The sequence below is a fragment of the Marmota monax genome, unplaced genomic scaffold (genome assembly GCF_021218885.2).
Source record: "Marmota monax isolate L192 unplaced genomic scaffold, Marmota_monax_Labrador192_F-V1.1 WCK01_AAM20220418_F8-fsc00037, whole genome shotgun sequence".
Taxonomy (NCBI): domain Eukaryota; kingdom Metazoa; phylum Chordata; class Mammalia; order Rodentia; family Sciuridae; genus Marmota; species Marmota monax.
In genome coordinates this window covers 4,572,609-4,589,119 of record NW_026693245.1, presented here as the reverse complement: position 1 = coordinate 4,589,119, position 16,511 = coordinate 4,572,609, and the positions used below count along the sequence as shown (strand labels likewise).

Here is a 16,511-nt window from a genome sequence, read left to right as displayed (position 1 = left end):
GTAAATTTTCCAGAGACACTATTTAATTTTCAATGATATATACCTCAATTAAAGAAAGGAAAAAAAAATACAAAATTAACCAAGGAAGAAATGTAGACCAAAATTAGAATTTTTCAAACAAAAAAACAACTCTATATTCTAAAGCTATAGGTAAAGATGAAGATTAGGAACACAGACCATGAGAAAGGAAAAGCATTATTGCAGGAATGCTGCAGGGATCTGGTAAAGGCCAAAAGTGAGTCTAGAGAATCTTCAGACTGAAAATAACAAAGGTTTCAACCTGGACTTTGAAACACTGAAAATAAAGAATATATGCAATTAAAAATAATCAATGTATGCTGTTGATTTTTTTTACTTTTGTATATATTTAATGTAGTTTTTTAATTACAAATCATTATTCAAGATAGTACATCTTACATTTTAGTACCACCTTAAATTAAGAAAATTTTCTCTTTTCAAATCAAGGTGAATGCTCACAAAATGGCAATTATTTTTCCCTTGTTCTCTTGCTCATGTTGTTCACAGTCTCCAGGAACTGGAATTGAACTGGTGCTGAGAATAACAAGTGCTGCGTTCTTGGCATGGCCCTGTGCTGAACACTTGTCAGCATCTGTGCAGGAAAGGGTTAACTCAGCAGACCTGGGTACTCAAACCCTGCAAGTTCCTAAGAAAGGACTGTCTTTAGGACTAGCCATTTTTGCCAGCTCCTAAAAAATGAGCTGTGAGCTCTTAGGATATTTTACTGGTAAGAGTGGTTTTGTTTGCCCAGGTTCTGGGCCACACAACACTGATCAGATAGTTTGTACTAACAAAGATGGTTTGCAGTGAAAACTTGCTTTTGCTCTGGAAGCCTGGCATCTGAATAGCTAAAGTCAATCACAAAGGTACTGCATATGCCTGGCTGACCCCACAAAGAGAAACCTGAACGCCAAGGCTCATGTGAGGTTCCCTGGATGACAACACTTGCATCAGCAAATGCTATCACACTTTGTTGCTGGGAGAATTAAGCACATATGTGACTCCAATGAGGGGACATTTGGAAGCCTGTGCCCAGTATCTCCCAGGTTTTGTCCCCAAAACATCTGTCCTTTGATGATTTTAATTTCAATCTTTTACTGTGATAAACCATGAGTACAGCAGATATTTCTGAGTCTTGTGAGTCCTTCTAGCTGAGCCATCTGGGTCATCCTGGGATCCTCCATACCCAGTGCACTATTCAGATCCTGAAAGCCCTGAAAAATTCCTGCCATTTCTCAGATGATAAAGTCATGACTCAGTGAGAATAATTTAATTGATTAATTACGAGAAATAATGATATTAATTCACCGATTGATTAGATATTAGCACTAGAGTGTTATACCACTCTATTATCATGAATTATAAATAATTTCAAAATCTTAAAACACCCAATATTTGCAACTTTTCTTTCGAAAAACATGCAATTTCATAAGCCCTGAAAATGTTTTTATTGTTTTGACTGTAAATTCAGCCAGTAAACTCAGTCCAATTTATATTCATAAGGAATTTTATGTAGCTAAGGCACAGCAGTACATCCCTTTAATCCCAACTGCTGAGGAAGCTGAGGCAGGAGGACCCAAGCTGGAGGCCAGCCTGGGCAATTTAGTGAGATCCTGTTTCAGAATCAAAACCAGAAAGAGCTGGGGATGCAGTTCAGTGGTAGAGAGCTCCTGGGTTTCAATTTCCAGTACCCGCCTCCTACACACACACACACAAAACCCAGAGACACAAAACCAACTCTATATGTGTATGGTGGTTCTAAAAGCGGTAATAGAGAATGCAGTTTTGACACTTCTTTTTGAAAACATCTCTCCCCCCCACCAAAAAAAAAAACAAAAAAAAAACTCCAAAGTAATTCAATTAATTAATGCTTCCCACCTCTGGAATCCCTAATCTCCTCTTTCATATTCTATATCTACATATCTATCCAGATATATAGGTATATATTATTATATTCTTAATTATACTTAAGGTCTGAAAATGTAGTGTACAATGTTATCTTTGTACTTTTGGGCAAGGGTAGGTCCTAAAACACATTGCAACTGCAACAAATTTTATAGGTATGTGCATGCAAAAGGGGGGAGAAACATTTCAAGCAGGTCTCATTTAAGCTCAGTATTCAACAACAGAAACGTTATACCATCAATTCCTAATTGACTTCTTTTGAATAGTGACTAGTATTATTCAGTATTATTTCTATGGTTACCAGAAAACTATTAGGCATAGGACTGAGGATGGCTCAGTGATAGGTGGCATGCACAAAGTCCTGGGTTCCTTCCCTAGCACCACAAAAGGGGGAGGGAGAATTAGTAGGCATAGAATTTTTGTAGTAGTTACTAACATTTCTTGAAATACTAAATAACTATTACTTGGTTTAGTTTTAAAATCTACCTCTGAATAAAACTGATGGTAGATTTCCATTAATATAAAATATTAATTTGCTTCCATGCAATTAGATACATACCAAAACTATATTGGTTATCCATTTTAGTTTTGTGCCAAGGCACTTTTACTTAATAAAAACAATTAGCTAATTTTACATTTATCTGATTCAAATTTATATGCTTAAAATTAAAAAAAAAAATACAATTTTCTACAGATCAGAATCCTTATCTAGAAGTTGAAAATGTCTTGGCCTTAGACTTTTAAATTTAAAATGTAACATTTTCCAAAATGCATTCCAGAGGCTAGAACTATCATTTCTCTGTTTAAAGAAGAAAAAAAATCTTTAGTGAAGATTATCTGCCATAACTAGATTTTTTTTCCCTGACAGATACCTACAGCTGAAAGGATTCTGGGCATATTAAATATCAAAAATTGAATACACGGGACTGGGGTTGTGGCTCAGTGGTAGAGTGCTTGCCTTGCATGTGTGGGGGGTTCGATCCTCAACGCCATAAAAATGAATAAAATAAAGGTAGATATACATGACAGTAGAATGTATTTAAAAAAAAAAAAAAAAGAATTGAAGACACTAGAAATATTTAATTAATGGCACAGGAAGTCAACAACAAAGATCATTGTAAATCCAACTAATGATTTCAAAAAATTAAATTTAAAGTTTTTCTTGGCCCATGTTTCATCAATATGGAGTGAAAACAGTAGTCTTATTGATATCACCTAATTAATACTCACTGAAATCACTATGCTAGGCTAGTTTCCCCATAAGGACGTACTGCTCTAGAAAAACTCAAAGATAAAAATAAATAGAAATAAAAAGAATTTGACTTACAGTGAATTATTTCAAACTTTTTTCTCAGCTGAGTAAAAATACATCCAACCATTCACTGTAGAAATCATTTCAAATTCTGTGGTGATAATAAAGTAATAACTGCTTTTTCAGCTGAAGACTTTTTTTTTCCCCCTGCATGTCTAGCTGTGGTGCATTTTAATGAGAAATGATGACTGCATAGCTTTTATCCATCGGGCAGATTTCAGCATTCAGCTTAGTTCTCCCAATCAATCTAAGACTCTGCTCTTAAGAAGATCAATGACGTGCACTGGTTACTGTGGCACATTCCTATAATCCCAGCTCCTAGGGAGGCTGAGGCAGGATTGTAAATTCAAGGACAGCTTCAGTAACATAGTGAGGCCCTAAGCAACTTAGTGAGACAAAATAAAAATCAAAAGGGGCTGGGGACATAGCTCAGTAGTAAAGCTCCTCTGGATTCAAAAAAAAAGATGAATGACATTGAGACTTATGGACTGGAAAACTATAGAGCTTTATAACAAAGAATTCATTTAGCTAAGATTCTGCTCACTGCCTTTCAAATTAAGAAGCCTAGAATCTGCTGGGCAAGGTGGCATGCACCTGTAATTCCAAAGACTCAGGAGACTGAGTGAAGCAGGAGGATCACAATTTGAGACCAGCCTCAGCCTCTTCACAAGATCCTGTCTCAAAATAAAAAAATAAAAAGGGCTAGGGGCATAGCTCAGTGATGAAGCACCCTTGGGTTCAATCCACAAGTACCTCTCCCCCACCCAAAAAAACAAAAAACAAACCCTAGAATTTACTAGAGGTGCCCTTGTTATCCTCCTGAATCACAAAACTGCAAAGCATTCCCATATAACACTTGTACCAGGGCTAGGGGTTTATCTCAGTGATACAATACTTGTCGAGCATACACAAGACCCTGGGTTTGATCCCCCTTCACTGTGGGGGGAAAATAAATAAATATATATATATATATATACCGCTACCTTAAAAGGAATCATTCAAAATATCTGCTTCACCTTGGGTCCACAGGAGTATCCCCAAAAGCTCTATGACCAAAACCGCCTAAGAAAAGGAAATCTGCTTCCTGACTAACAGGGAATAAGTCTGAGAAATGTTTTTGAATCCCTCACAAAATTTCTTGTTTGGTCACTTGGGGAAAATGATTTTACCAAACAGATACCCTTATTGATTTTTTGAAATGTAATTTATCAAAGAAATGAAACATTTAGACAAATTCCAGATTTCCCTCACCATAAACTTCTCCAAGGTATACTCCATCACAGTTTGCTCACTAAGAAACTCTACTGCAGTCAAAGTGACAGAATTTAAGAAGACATAATGAGTACTGCTGCTCCACAAAATCATTATCAATCTAACACTTCCTTATGAGTCTGACTTCTAATCATGCTGAAAAGAGGGCTCTGCTAACATCGGGGCTTTGATCAGTAAGAACAGTTGAGAGCCCTTATCATAAATGGATATAACATAACTAAGGAGAGAGAAACCCAAAGAAATAAATCCTCATGCAGAAGTCAGCAGCAAGAAACGCCAAATGCATTTTAACCGAAGCCTTCCCTGTCATCAAGCAACTTCTATAAATATTGCTGAAAATAAATTCTTCAGTGCTCAATAAGAATCAGTAATTTCAATTTCCATTACACTGTTGTTTACCCAAAAACTATTTTTAATGAATAAGACTCAGAGTTTGCCAAAGTGTTTTCCACAAAACAACTCTCTTGAGAAGTCCCAGATCTGTAATCAAATAAGTCTGAAAAACTCTGATACTTCATTCACCTCTTGGATATGCATAATGCACAGTTACATAAAAGACTCTAAAAAAAACTAACCCATTAAAACCGTTAAATATTGTTTAAGTATTTCCCTGACATATTTGGCCACAACCCTAACACCTAATTAAACAGTTTGGGAAATGCTATCACATAATATAGAAAATATTACTCCATTTAATAAATATTATAAAATATTTACTATGTTCAAGGCATTCTGATAGGAACTAGGATTCTAGTCTCTAAACAAAATACTGACTTATTAAAATCTGACTTCCAACAATTGAGGCTATATACTTAATTTTTTGTTTGTTTGCTTGCTTTCCATTTCTGAATGTATTTTTTTCTTCATAGATATGAAAAGCTAACAAATAAAGCAGTATTATTCTGTTCCTCGGTTCTATATATTAAATACAGTAAATATTTTATAAGTGATGCTTGAATCATCACCTGTACTTGTTTTTTTTTTAAACAAAACAATGAAAATAACAACCACAGAAGTTCATAGCTGATTGACAAATCCATCTTTTCAATCTACATTTCAAAATGTTCAAAAATAAACCTTGAGAAGTCAACTGGCACTGGCTCTCTGCTAATTCCTGTACAGGGAAAGTTCACCCGACTGTATACAGATTTCAATAGATATCTCCCTTTTATATTTAATGTTGAACTATTTGTCATCCTCCATTTAATACCAAGAGGGCCTCAGCCACAAACTGGAGATCACGGATATGCAAACAAACCACACCAGAGACTAGTACTGCTGTTTTTGTTTTCATTAATCTGCTCACCTCTTATCCCATCTATCCTCAGACTTCACTGTTCTCTAATTCTCACCTCATTCTACTAATGTTCTCATTCTATCCTTCTTATGTATAAACACATTATACATTCTAATAAACAGAAATACCATTTGTGAACAAGGGAAAGATAAAATGAAGTGGATTTTGTGATAATACAAACCAAGATCTTCATATCCAAAACAACCGTATTGTAAATGCAGATGTTATCAGCAAACCTTGAACAGCTGCATGCTAAATTAATTAAACTGTTGTTGAATGGAGACGGGGAGGTCAATAAGGAAACAGAAGCATATTGATAACTGGAAGCCTAAGAAACAGATATGAATGGGTAGGGACAGTGGTTCTTACAAGCCAAGAACAGAAATTTAAGGTCAATGTGGAGAAAACTATGGTCACATTTGAAAGCTTCTGAACAGACGCAAATGATCAAATTCTATCTAAAACAGTGGTTGGGAGCTGGGGTTATAGCTCTGTGGTAAAGCACTTGCCTAGCATGTGTGAGGCACTGGGTTCAATTCTCAGCACCACATATAAATAAATAAAGATCCATCAACAACTAAAAGAAAGTTTAAAAAAATTAAATAAAAATTAAAAAAAAAAAAAAGTAGCTGGGGGGACTAAGACAGGAGGATCACATATTCAAGGGCAGGCTGGGCAATATAACAAGACCCTGTCTCAAAATAAAATAAAAAGGGCTGGGAATGTGGCTTAAAGTTAGAAAGCTCCTGGATTCAATCCCCACTCCTAAGGGGGTGGTGGGGGGAAGACTTCAGGTATAAATGGTCTGGATGGGTCAGAAGCTGCAATCCCAGAAATTCAGGAAGCTGAAGCCGGAAGATTACAAATTCAAGACCAGCCTCAGCAATTTAATGAGGCCCTAAACTACTTAGGGAGGGCTGGGGATATAACTCAGTGATAGAACTCTTGCCCAGCATGCATGAGGTCCTGAGTTCAATCCCCAGCACCACCCCTCACCCCTAAGTAAAAAGAACTACTTAAGTAAACTGTCTCAAAATAAAAAATAAAGAGGCCAAGGGACATAGCTCAGAGTAAAATATATTTGACAAGGCCAGTGGTGCATGGACTCAGTGTTGATGTGGGAAGGGATAGCAACTGGCAATGCTGCCAACAAGGATTTCAGTGAGGTCAGTATGAGTAGAGGAAGGGAGGGAGAGGAGGGTTCCATGTGAAACTTGAGACTGTGATCCCCACACCTGGTTCAAATGAGCCTGAGCAGAGCTGTGGAGAGAAGCTTCTTTTACAGAGGAAATGAGGGTGTGTTTGAACATGCCAAGTTGAGGGGAAGATGACAAATATTCCAGTGTCCGTGTCTACTCATGTAATGAGATAACTTGAAGAGAAAACAAAGTCATGAAAATAAAATGGGAAACATGAGTCTTATTAACAAAAAACCTTTTACTAGTCTTTCCTGTGGGAGATATAAAAATGGGATTTCAGAAATTTTAGAGAAAGAAAGTCAATAACTTGGCTAAATCAGTGGCAGTTATCGTAATGCAAGATTTATCTACAAAGACAATCTACAAAAACAAATCTGGGCAGAGAATTGCAAAACATTTTTAGAATTGATGAAATTTCACTTAAATTTTTTTTTGTAAATGCTGGAGAGAGTAATGATGGGGAATTTAAATGGATTAGCCAAATATTTGCATAAGGATTCCACAGTCAGGGTACATAATTTTTCAGCTATGCACAGCACTGGTCTTAGGAACTTTCCTTGCCAAACAGTGCATTTTCAGCACTACCCTTGGCAAACATCCACTGGCAATCCCTCCCCATCCCCAAACATTTCCAACTATTCTAGTCATGCCAGTTAAACCAATGCCCCTTAAACCTTACATAAACATTGACTTTTACTGTAATTTATTCCTACTCTGTCTGTTGCTAACTCAAAGTTACATTCATTACTCCGGCCTCAGTTTTTTTAGCTATAAAATGTGTATTAGCTTACAAAATGCCTCTTTGTCTTGGAAGCCAGGGATGAGGTAATGTAAAGAAGCACAGCAGAGACTATGCTCAATAAATACCATTAGTGGTATTACTTTCATCCATGAAATAAATGAACTTTACATTTTGTTAATATATAAGCTTCAATAAAGCTATACCTGGGTTAAATTGGTGGTTACTTTAGATCAGTGGTTTTAAACCTCATTTAACAATGAAACCCTCTTTAACAATTTATACAGAATTTTATACAGAACAGAAAAGAGAAGCTGTAATTTAAAAATGGATATGAAAATCCAGATCCTCACCACCTCATTCAGCTTCCTTCACACTCTCTTCCCAACTTATGAGGTAGCTTTCCACGACTCCAAGGAAGACACTTTTTAAAGTCAGTATTTTGGATAACTAATGTAACATGAATTTATGATCAGCAAGTCCCAAGTGCCAAGAAGAACATGTTGATTTTTTATTTTAAAAAATGATCACTCTTTTCATTCTGACATCTTGAAGAATGCTTGATGATTTCAAAATAATGCGTATTCCAAGACTTCTAGAATGAGCATTTCTACACTTCTTTCATAATGAAATTGATAAATCTTTTTAAGATGATGGAATTGCTTATTTCGTTTTCCCAGTCCTATTTATCTTGGCTGCAAACCCAGGGATGGGATAATGTAGACAAGGAGCACAGCAATGATTTCCTTATCCTGAGCACACATATACTTCTCTTTTCTAAGGAAGTTTAAAGAAAATAAATGGCCTTACCTGTCTCTCCCTGCTGCATTCCATGACGTGTGGAATTAGCACATTAGGGGCCCAGGTGACTAGAGCCTCCAGAATGTTTGCTTGACTTTTTAATTTTTTCAAAAATTAAATTTTAATATTTTCAGCTGAATGAATTATATTTATAGTTCAAATTCACCAGTGCACCAAGGTTCCATAATGTCCTATTATTTTAAACTATTATTATCTGTCTGTCCCTGAAAACATTTGAACATCCACCCAGAGAACAGATTTTATAATCTGGCTAGGCAATTTCTGTCACTATGGATCACATGAAATTCTGCTGCAAGAAACATCACCATGGGGCTGGGGTTGTGGCTCAGTGGTAGAGCACTTGCCTAGCATGCACGAGGCACTGGGTTCAATCCCCAGCACCACATAAACAAACTAAATAAACAAAATAAAGGTATTGTGTCCATCTACAACTAAAAGCATTAAAAAAAAAGAAACAAACAAACAAGCAAACATACATCACCAGTTTGAGGGCTCTTTGGGTCATTTAGTTTAGGAAATTCTTTGTTGCCTGCCACATTCTTTAACATTCACTGAATATTCATTCAATATCTACTTATTGAGAAATAATATTATATTAGGCAGTGTGCTAGGGGATGGAGAAACCACAATGAATAGGATAAAGTTCCCATCCCTAAAATCAAAATCAAAGAGATGTAAACAGAAAATTACAATACAGACAGTCCTTGATATATTACATTTCTACTTAAAATTTTTCTACTGTATGATGATACAAGAGCAATACAGATTTAGAAAAATCCATACTTTGATTTTTAAATTTTGATCTATTCCCAGGTTACTGATATGCTGTGTGATACTCTTAGAATGCTGGGCAGTTCCAAATCAGCCACTTAATCACAAAGGGAATCAGTGCTCTGCAGTGTACTGTGTTGCTATGATTGGATATATTCTACGCTTTCTCAATGTACCGTATTTTCAACTTACTGTGGATTTTGTAGGACTTAACATGCACTGAAGCTTCTGTACATTGTGACAACATAGTTTTAGAAATATCTAATAGAGGCTGGGGATGTGGCTCAGTGGTTAAGTGCCCGAGTTCAATCCCCAGTACTCCCTGCCAAAAAAAAAAAAAAAAAAAAGAAATACCTAACAAGATTATATGGGGCGGTGGGGGAGTAGGGAGGTGCCAAGAAGGACTTCTCAAGAGAATTTGGCTTAGCAAAGATCTCAACATTCAAAAATGATTATTTGTTTCAAAATGTGAAAAGGCCCAGGAGAAAGAGGTAGCAAGTGTTTTGAGGAATTTTGGAAAGTACAATCAGAGGGCACACTTCAAAGGATGCCAGTGTATCCACAATCACATGGAAGGGTGTCTATTTGTACAACAGAGGTGTACACAAGCAGACAACCCCAAATATTCTGCCAAATATTACATTTCAAATTTTATAACGACTTTTAACATAATTATCTGAATTCTTATAATGCACTCTTACCCCTTAACTGGGAAATTATCCATTTAATAAACATGTATGCTCATATCCTTTTTAAAAGAAAAACATAAATATTATATTCTTGCATTAAAAAAGTGAGAGGTCTAGAGACGATAATACAGTCTTTAGATTTAAGTATTTTATGTGCACATAAAATTACAAAAATTCTAAAAAGCACAAACTCTAATACAGAGAAATCATGGTTTTTAAAATTTCTTTTTCTTTTGGTACTTGGGATCAAACTCCAGAGCACTTTACCACTGAGATACATCCTCAAACCTTTTTATTCTAAGAGTCTCACTAACTTGCTTAAGGTCTCACTAAATTGTTGAGTCTGGCCTCAAACTTGTGATCTTCCTGCCTTAAGCCTCCGGTGACTCTGGGATTAGAGGCCTGCACCACTGCCCCCAGCTTTTTCTTTCTTTTTGGTATATCTTATTCTTTGATTTTTTTTTCCAATCAACAATTCTTATTTGTGTTTTTCAAAACTTCAAAGTTCCATTCTCACAATCCTTTCTTGACTGACAGCTCCCAGAGAAGTCAGCATCAGAACCTCAGGGCTCCCCCCTCACTCTTACCTTGATTTTGATAACCACAGGCCCCTAGGACTCAGTTTCCCTATCCCCTCTGTAGCTGTCACCACCCATCTTAATCCCTCCTGTTTCTTCTACCACTAACTCCATGTCTGACTACAAGTAAGATGAAGAACCAGAACCCCAACCTTTGGAATTTTAAGGAGTTTCCTGATAATCATTAAGAGAGAAAGAAACAGGAGATCATAAGCATCACAAATTATGAGGAAGAAATGAATTCTAATTAACTTTCAAATTGTGTACAGTAGAGGCCTGTTCTTGGCAAACCTCCTGGGAGGAAGGACCAGATAAAAACCATAGCTGTTGGGCTGGGGTTGTGGCTCAGTGGTAGAACGCTCACCTACGCATGCGAGGCCCTGGGTTCAATCCTCAGCACCACATAAAAAGAAATAAATAAATAAATAAATAAATAAATCAGACTCACTTTAAAAAAAAAAAAAAAAAGACCACGGCTGTCTCTGTACGTCTGATGGTTGGGAGTCATTCCAAGGAATTTGGCAACCAGGGATGCTATTAGATCCACTGCTAGAGTTAAGTATTCTTAAATATTCACCACAGGTTTTCAAACTTAGGTTGACGCTATTAATAAATTCATAATATTTAACCCCATTTTCACTAAGTATTTCTCAACCAACAAATATCAAAATTACAACTCTCAACTAAGTATCTGCTTAATTTTTTTAATGTTAAAGTGTCTGCATGCTCAAAAAGGTTGAAAACCCTAATGTACATCAAGAACCACAGGTTCCAGGAGTACAATACAGCAGATCTTACACCATGGCTCTATCGTTTAACTGAGTGAGTTCCACCATGCATATTAAACTCTGAGGCTCAGTTTGCACATCCAAATCTAAGAATAGTAATTCTATCAACCTTCCTATTGGGAAAAATTAGATTAACTCAGTCTTTAAGCTGAGCATTTCTCCCCCTCACTCCTCACCTAAAGTCCAAAACACAACAGCAGATGTTAACAGGCACCTTGCCCCTCAGAGGACCACCAAATAAAAGGCCAATTTACTAAGCCACTGGTCAGCCCTAATACAATAGCCTCTTTGCCATTTCCTGTTCTCCAGAAAAACATTTTAAATGGTAAACATTAAACATTTTTAGAAATTAATAATACCAAAAAAATTAAATACAAAATATTAAATATTTAAAAATTAATAATAGAGGGGCTGGGGTTGTGGCTCAGTGGTACATCACTTGCCTAGTTTGAGGCACTTGGTTTGATCCTCAGAACCACATATAAGTAAATAAAAAAATAAGGTCCAGGGCTGGGGACATAGCTCAGTTGATAGAAAGCTTGCCCCACATACACAAGGCCCTGGGTTCAATCCCCAGCACCACAAAAATAAATAAAGGTCCATCAACAACTAAAATATATTTTTAAAAAAAATTAATAGGTCAGAAACTTTTCAGTATTTCTTTTTAGTAGTAACATGAAAAATCAAATTTTATAACAGGATGTGATTCATAGTGTGAGAGAGGAAATGGTATGTTAAGTTTTATCTACAACTTGAATTAAAAATTATTCTGGGGGCTGGGGTTGTGGCTCAGTGGTACAGCGCTTGCCTAGCATGTGTGAGACACTGGATTCAAATCTCAGCACCACATATGAATAAATAAAGTCCACTGACAAACTAAAAAAATATGTTTAAAAAAATTATTTTTGAAATATTCTGTGGATGATTCAGATGAAAAGGCAGTTTAATCCAATTCAAGATAATCATGTACTCTCTCTCCATAAAACTCCCACTTCATTCAAAGCTGAACTAAGTCTAATTTACCTGAAAGGACACTATTAATCAATATTATCAGGTGGCAAGCACACAGAACACGGAATCAAAATAAACAGGATTATTTTAATTTTAAATGCATGGTAGTATTCACTCAGTATGGGAAATAGATAATATTGTTTTGTTTTCTTTGTTTTTGGTGGTACTGGAGATTAAATCCATGGGCATTCTAACCTCTGAGCCACATACATCCCCAGCCCTTTTTTCTTTTATTTTGAAATTAAAAAATAAAAACTTAAGGTCTCCCTAAATTGTCCAGGATGTCCTTGACCTTATGGTCCCCCTGCCTCAGCCTCTTGAGTTGCTGGGATTACCAGCAATTACAGGTGCAACACCATACCCACCTAAATATCAGTTTCTAATATAGGTAATGAAAACAATATATTTTAAATTTTAGGAAAAGAAGTGTCTCGCTGTCCTCAAGTACAAACAATAAAAAGATTATCTAACATACTATGTATACTAAAACAACTTTTGATGTTGTACTGTAAAAGAAGTTTGAGAAGACTAAACAATCATGCAGTTTCGCCAGTTATCTTATTAGATATCAAAGTCCCAAGAATTTAAACCAGGGAAAAAAGCAAAACATTAAACCTTAGGAAAATTACATAGAAAAGGAAACATTTCTTTAAGAACAACTTTGGTACTTGCTCCAACAGTGAAAACTGATGTTATCTTGATTAGTTAATTATTCATCCCAACATGCAGGCCTTACTCCTGGAGGCATCCATACCTTCTCCACCTCCAACTTTGTGAACTGCTAGTTCAGGAACTTGCTGATAAAGGATCTTAACTGCAGTATTTAACAGATCTTAGAGATTAAGTGTGTGCTTTACCCCCTCGTTGTACAGACAAGTAAACTAACACCAAAAGAACTAAAGTATCTTACAATCAGAAAACTGATTAGTTGAAAAGCCCACTCATTCCTGTGCACACACTGCACTAGGACAGCTACAATTCTGACAGAGAACCCAGTGAATCGAATCCACTCAATTGTGTGAGAATGTTTTCAATGGGCCACAGAGCACATTTAAGCTGTTAAATTAATACAGAGGACATCAGTCATTTATTAATCTCCTTTGGATATTAAATGTATAAGTGGTATTAATTTAATCAAATATACTCTAATTTAACTTTGTCCATTCATTATAAAAATGATGGTACACTACAAAATTTAATGAAGTAATTTTACTCTTTCCAAAAAAAGTGGCTGAAATTCAATGATTCTCTGCTGTATTTTCAACTAGTAAATAATATACCCAACCTGGGGCTTAGATGTACCATCTATAAGGGAAACCTGATAACTTTTTCATTAAAAGTTTTCTGAGCTGTAGAATACAGATCATAACTGTTCTAAAGATTCAACTAATATCACACTAATAAAAAGTATTTACAGAAGGAAGGTTTTTTTGCAATTTATATGTCCATAAATGTTTCCATTAGCTAAGAGATATTTTGGAATGTGGTCAAATGATATTGAATGTCAAGTCCTAACAGTAGGGCTGAGCTGAGTCCCCCTTAGGCTAAAATCTGACAGTTTTTCTACATGGCCATTGCTTTTTTAAACCATGATTGTCCCTAAAAAGGATTAGGAGAAAATCCTAACTTCACAGATGAAGACACCAAGGTATATCTGAATTGCTACCTTTCAATTTAACTCTACCTCCTCAATAAAAAATTGGATTTGGGCTTGTTTCAAGCTGACAATTTACTACTAAAATGTGTACCTCTCATTCTTCCCCCAAAGATAAAAGTCATCCAGTCCAGTTACACAAAACTCTCCGAATTCTTTCCTACAACTAAATGTAAAAAAGTACCCCTCCTTAAAAAAGAAAGAAAGAAAGCGAGCGAGCTGTGTGTAGAATGGGCAGGCTACATGTTTATGTCAAGCTTCAGAAAACATGGAAACATATAGCCACAACTCACCAGGAAATCACCACGTGTGATCAAACTATTTTGTGATATTTTGTCTTTTATGCATTTCACTTCATACTCAGCATTCCAGTTTTACACCGGCTCACTGTATCAACCACAGAATGCCTCAAGAGCAATCTACTACTGTAGCAGAACAGTTTTAACCGAAGAGTTCCCTCACAGCCCATAGAGTGGTTTTAGAAACACTTCAAACATATTTATTTTTTCTCTGCTACGTAAAACGTGGGGACATCACACTTGGGACCTGGCTAAAGAAGAGCGGCAAGAATTAAATACACAAGCAAACAAAATACCAACCCCGAACACGGAATACGCTAAGAACAAAGGAAACACAAGCGTGTGAACAGGAAATGAAGCAACTCTATTCACATAAATACCTTTTGGGGCCGCCAACGTAGGTGAAAGTAAAGGTGGAGTCTGAGTATCTGAAATCTGAAACAGAAAGTCCGGTTAAAAGCTATCCCTCGACTGGATTTCTTTTAACCCCAATCCTGACTTGAACCCCTTATGTACCGGAGCTTAGGGGAGGCCTGGACCCGCAGGAGGCGAGGGCTGGAGAGCCGAGAGGTCTCGGCTCCCCGTCGCACGGGAGGGGATGCTGCGCACCCCCCGCCGGGTGCAACGCGAGGCCGCCCCCCGCAACAAGTGCCGGGTGCCATGGCAACGGAGGGAATTTCCCGGTCGGGCGGCCGGAAGCGGCCCCCGCCGGGCTTCAGGCTGCGAAAGCAAAATCTGATCCCTCTTTCGGGGGAGCAAAATGGACGAAAGGCGACCCCCAGACTGGAGAGCTGTGTGCCTCGGGAACCCTTGTAATCACTTCACTTTTCGGGGCACTACCTTGCCAGTCGGAGAACCCAGGGAGCCAAAGGGGCCGGGGATCCGGCCAGCGCTGGCCCCGAGGGGCCTCGGCGCCAGGCGCAGCAGAGGAGCGCAGCGCAACGCAGCGGGCTCCATTCCCGGCCACCGCCGCTCAGCCCATTGCGCAAACCCGGCGGGTCCAACCCGCCCCGCTCGGCCGCTGCTGCTGGAACCCGGGAGGCTGACTTGGACGCTTCGGGCATCTCCAGGGGCTAGAATACAACGCCCAGCCCCTCCGCCTAGACCTCTGCTCGGGCCACCCGGGTTCTGCCCGCAACGCTGGTGGCTGCTCTAGACTTGGGGGGAGGGGGAGGAGAGACTGGCGCCCCTTCCCCCTTTTGGCTCCCACTCTCGTTGCAGCAGCTGTTGCCAAATGAACCCCGGAATGGGGACGTGCAACCCACCCACCCCCAGCCACACAAGTCGCGGTCAGAAAACTGGGAAGGAGGGCGGCGGGCGGGCAAGAGGAAGCTGGCTCTGGGTCCGAGGCTCTGGGAAGGCGAGAACTCACCTGCAAACAGGCAGTCTTTCTCGGCTCTGGACTTCTGGATCACGACGTCGATATCCTTCTGAATTCGCTCTTGCCTTGAACACATCCCCATTAAATAAATCCCTGGAAAAGAAGCAGCCGCTATTTCCACCCCACCCCACCCCCCTCGCACGCTTCCAGCTTTCGTAAATATTCAGTTAAAAATGAAACCTCTGGCCGAGGCAGGGGCTGAAGACGAAGTGGTTTCGGAAGTGATCCCGGGTGAGAGAGGAGGTGGTGGTGGAGGAGGAGGAGGGGGGGGAGGTCGGCTTTGCATTCCCAGATGTGACCGCCCAGCTGCTGCTTGCCGCTGCTGGATTCCAATTTCCTCCCCTTCTGACAATGGATGGTGATGACACCGAGTCTCACTTTCTCCCTCCCCCGCCCGGACTAACGGCCGTGGGGGCCAAGGGTGCCGGGGACCGCCGGAGAGCGATCACCGGCGGGGCGGCGGGCGCCGGCGAGGGGCGAGCCCCGCTCAGACTCACGCGCGCACACCCCTCGCGGCCCGCACGCCGGCCTTCCACACCCGCGCACACTCGCGCCCGCGGGCGGCGACGGCCGTGCCCAGGCTGCTGCAGCGCCGCCCGCCCGCCGCAGACCCTCCCGCGCCCGCCGCCGGGTCACCCAGCCCGGCCGCGCGCCGCCAGGGCTTTAATAGTATCCGCCATCCCCGGCGCAGGCTGGATTTCCCCACCCCCGACCTCCACTCGCGCCTGGAGCTGAGTGACAATGTAGGTAGTGAAGATTCCCTGGGGCTCCCAGCG

The 16,511-nt window shown here is 39.2% G+C and overlaps 1 protein-coding gene and 1 non-coding gene across 3 annotated transcripts in view; one reads left to right on the top strand and one right to left on the bottom strand.

Moving 5' to 3' along the window:
• Parp8 (poly(ADP-ribose) polymerase family member 8) overlaps positions 1–16,244 on the bottom strand; it is a 182,359-nt gene extending 166,115 nt beyond the window's left edge. For both annotated transcript variants that reach the window (XM_046456280.2, XM_046456281.2), the window contains exons 1-3: positions 15,916–16,244; positions 15,727–15,828; positions 14,735–14,789 (exon numbers count right to left, since the gene is read on the bottom strand). In XM_046456280.2, the coding sequence (XP_046312236.1) occupies positions 14,735–14,789; positions 15,727–15,828; positions 15,916–16,021 (263 nt within the window). In that variant the 5' untranslated portion in view covers positions 16,022–16,244. The remainder of the gene's footprint in view (positions 1–14,734; positions 14,790–15,726; positions 15,829–15,915) is intronic.
• Positions 8,878–8,950, top strand: Trnaa-agc (transfer RNA alanine (anticodon AGC)). The gene has a single exon. It is a non-coding gene; the product is annotated as a tRNA-Ala (tRNA).
• Positions 16,245–16,511: the final 267 nt, after the last annotated feature.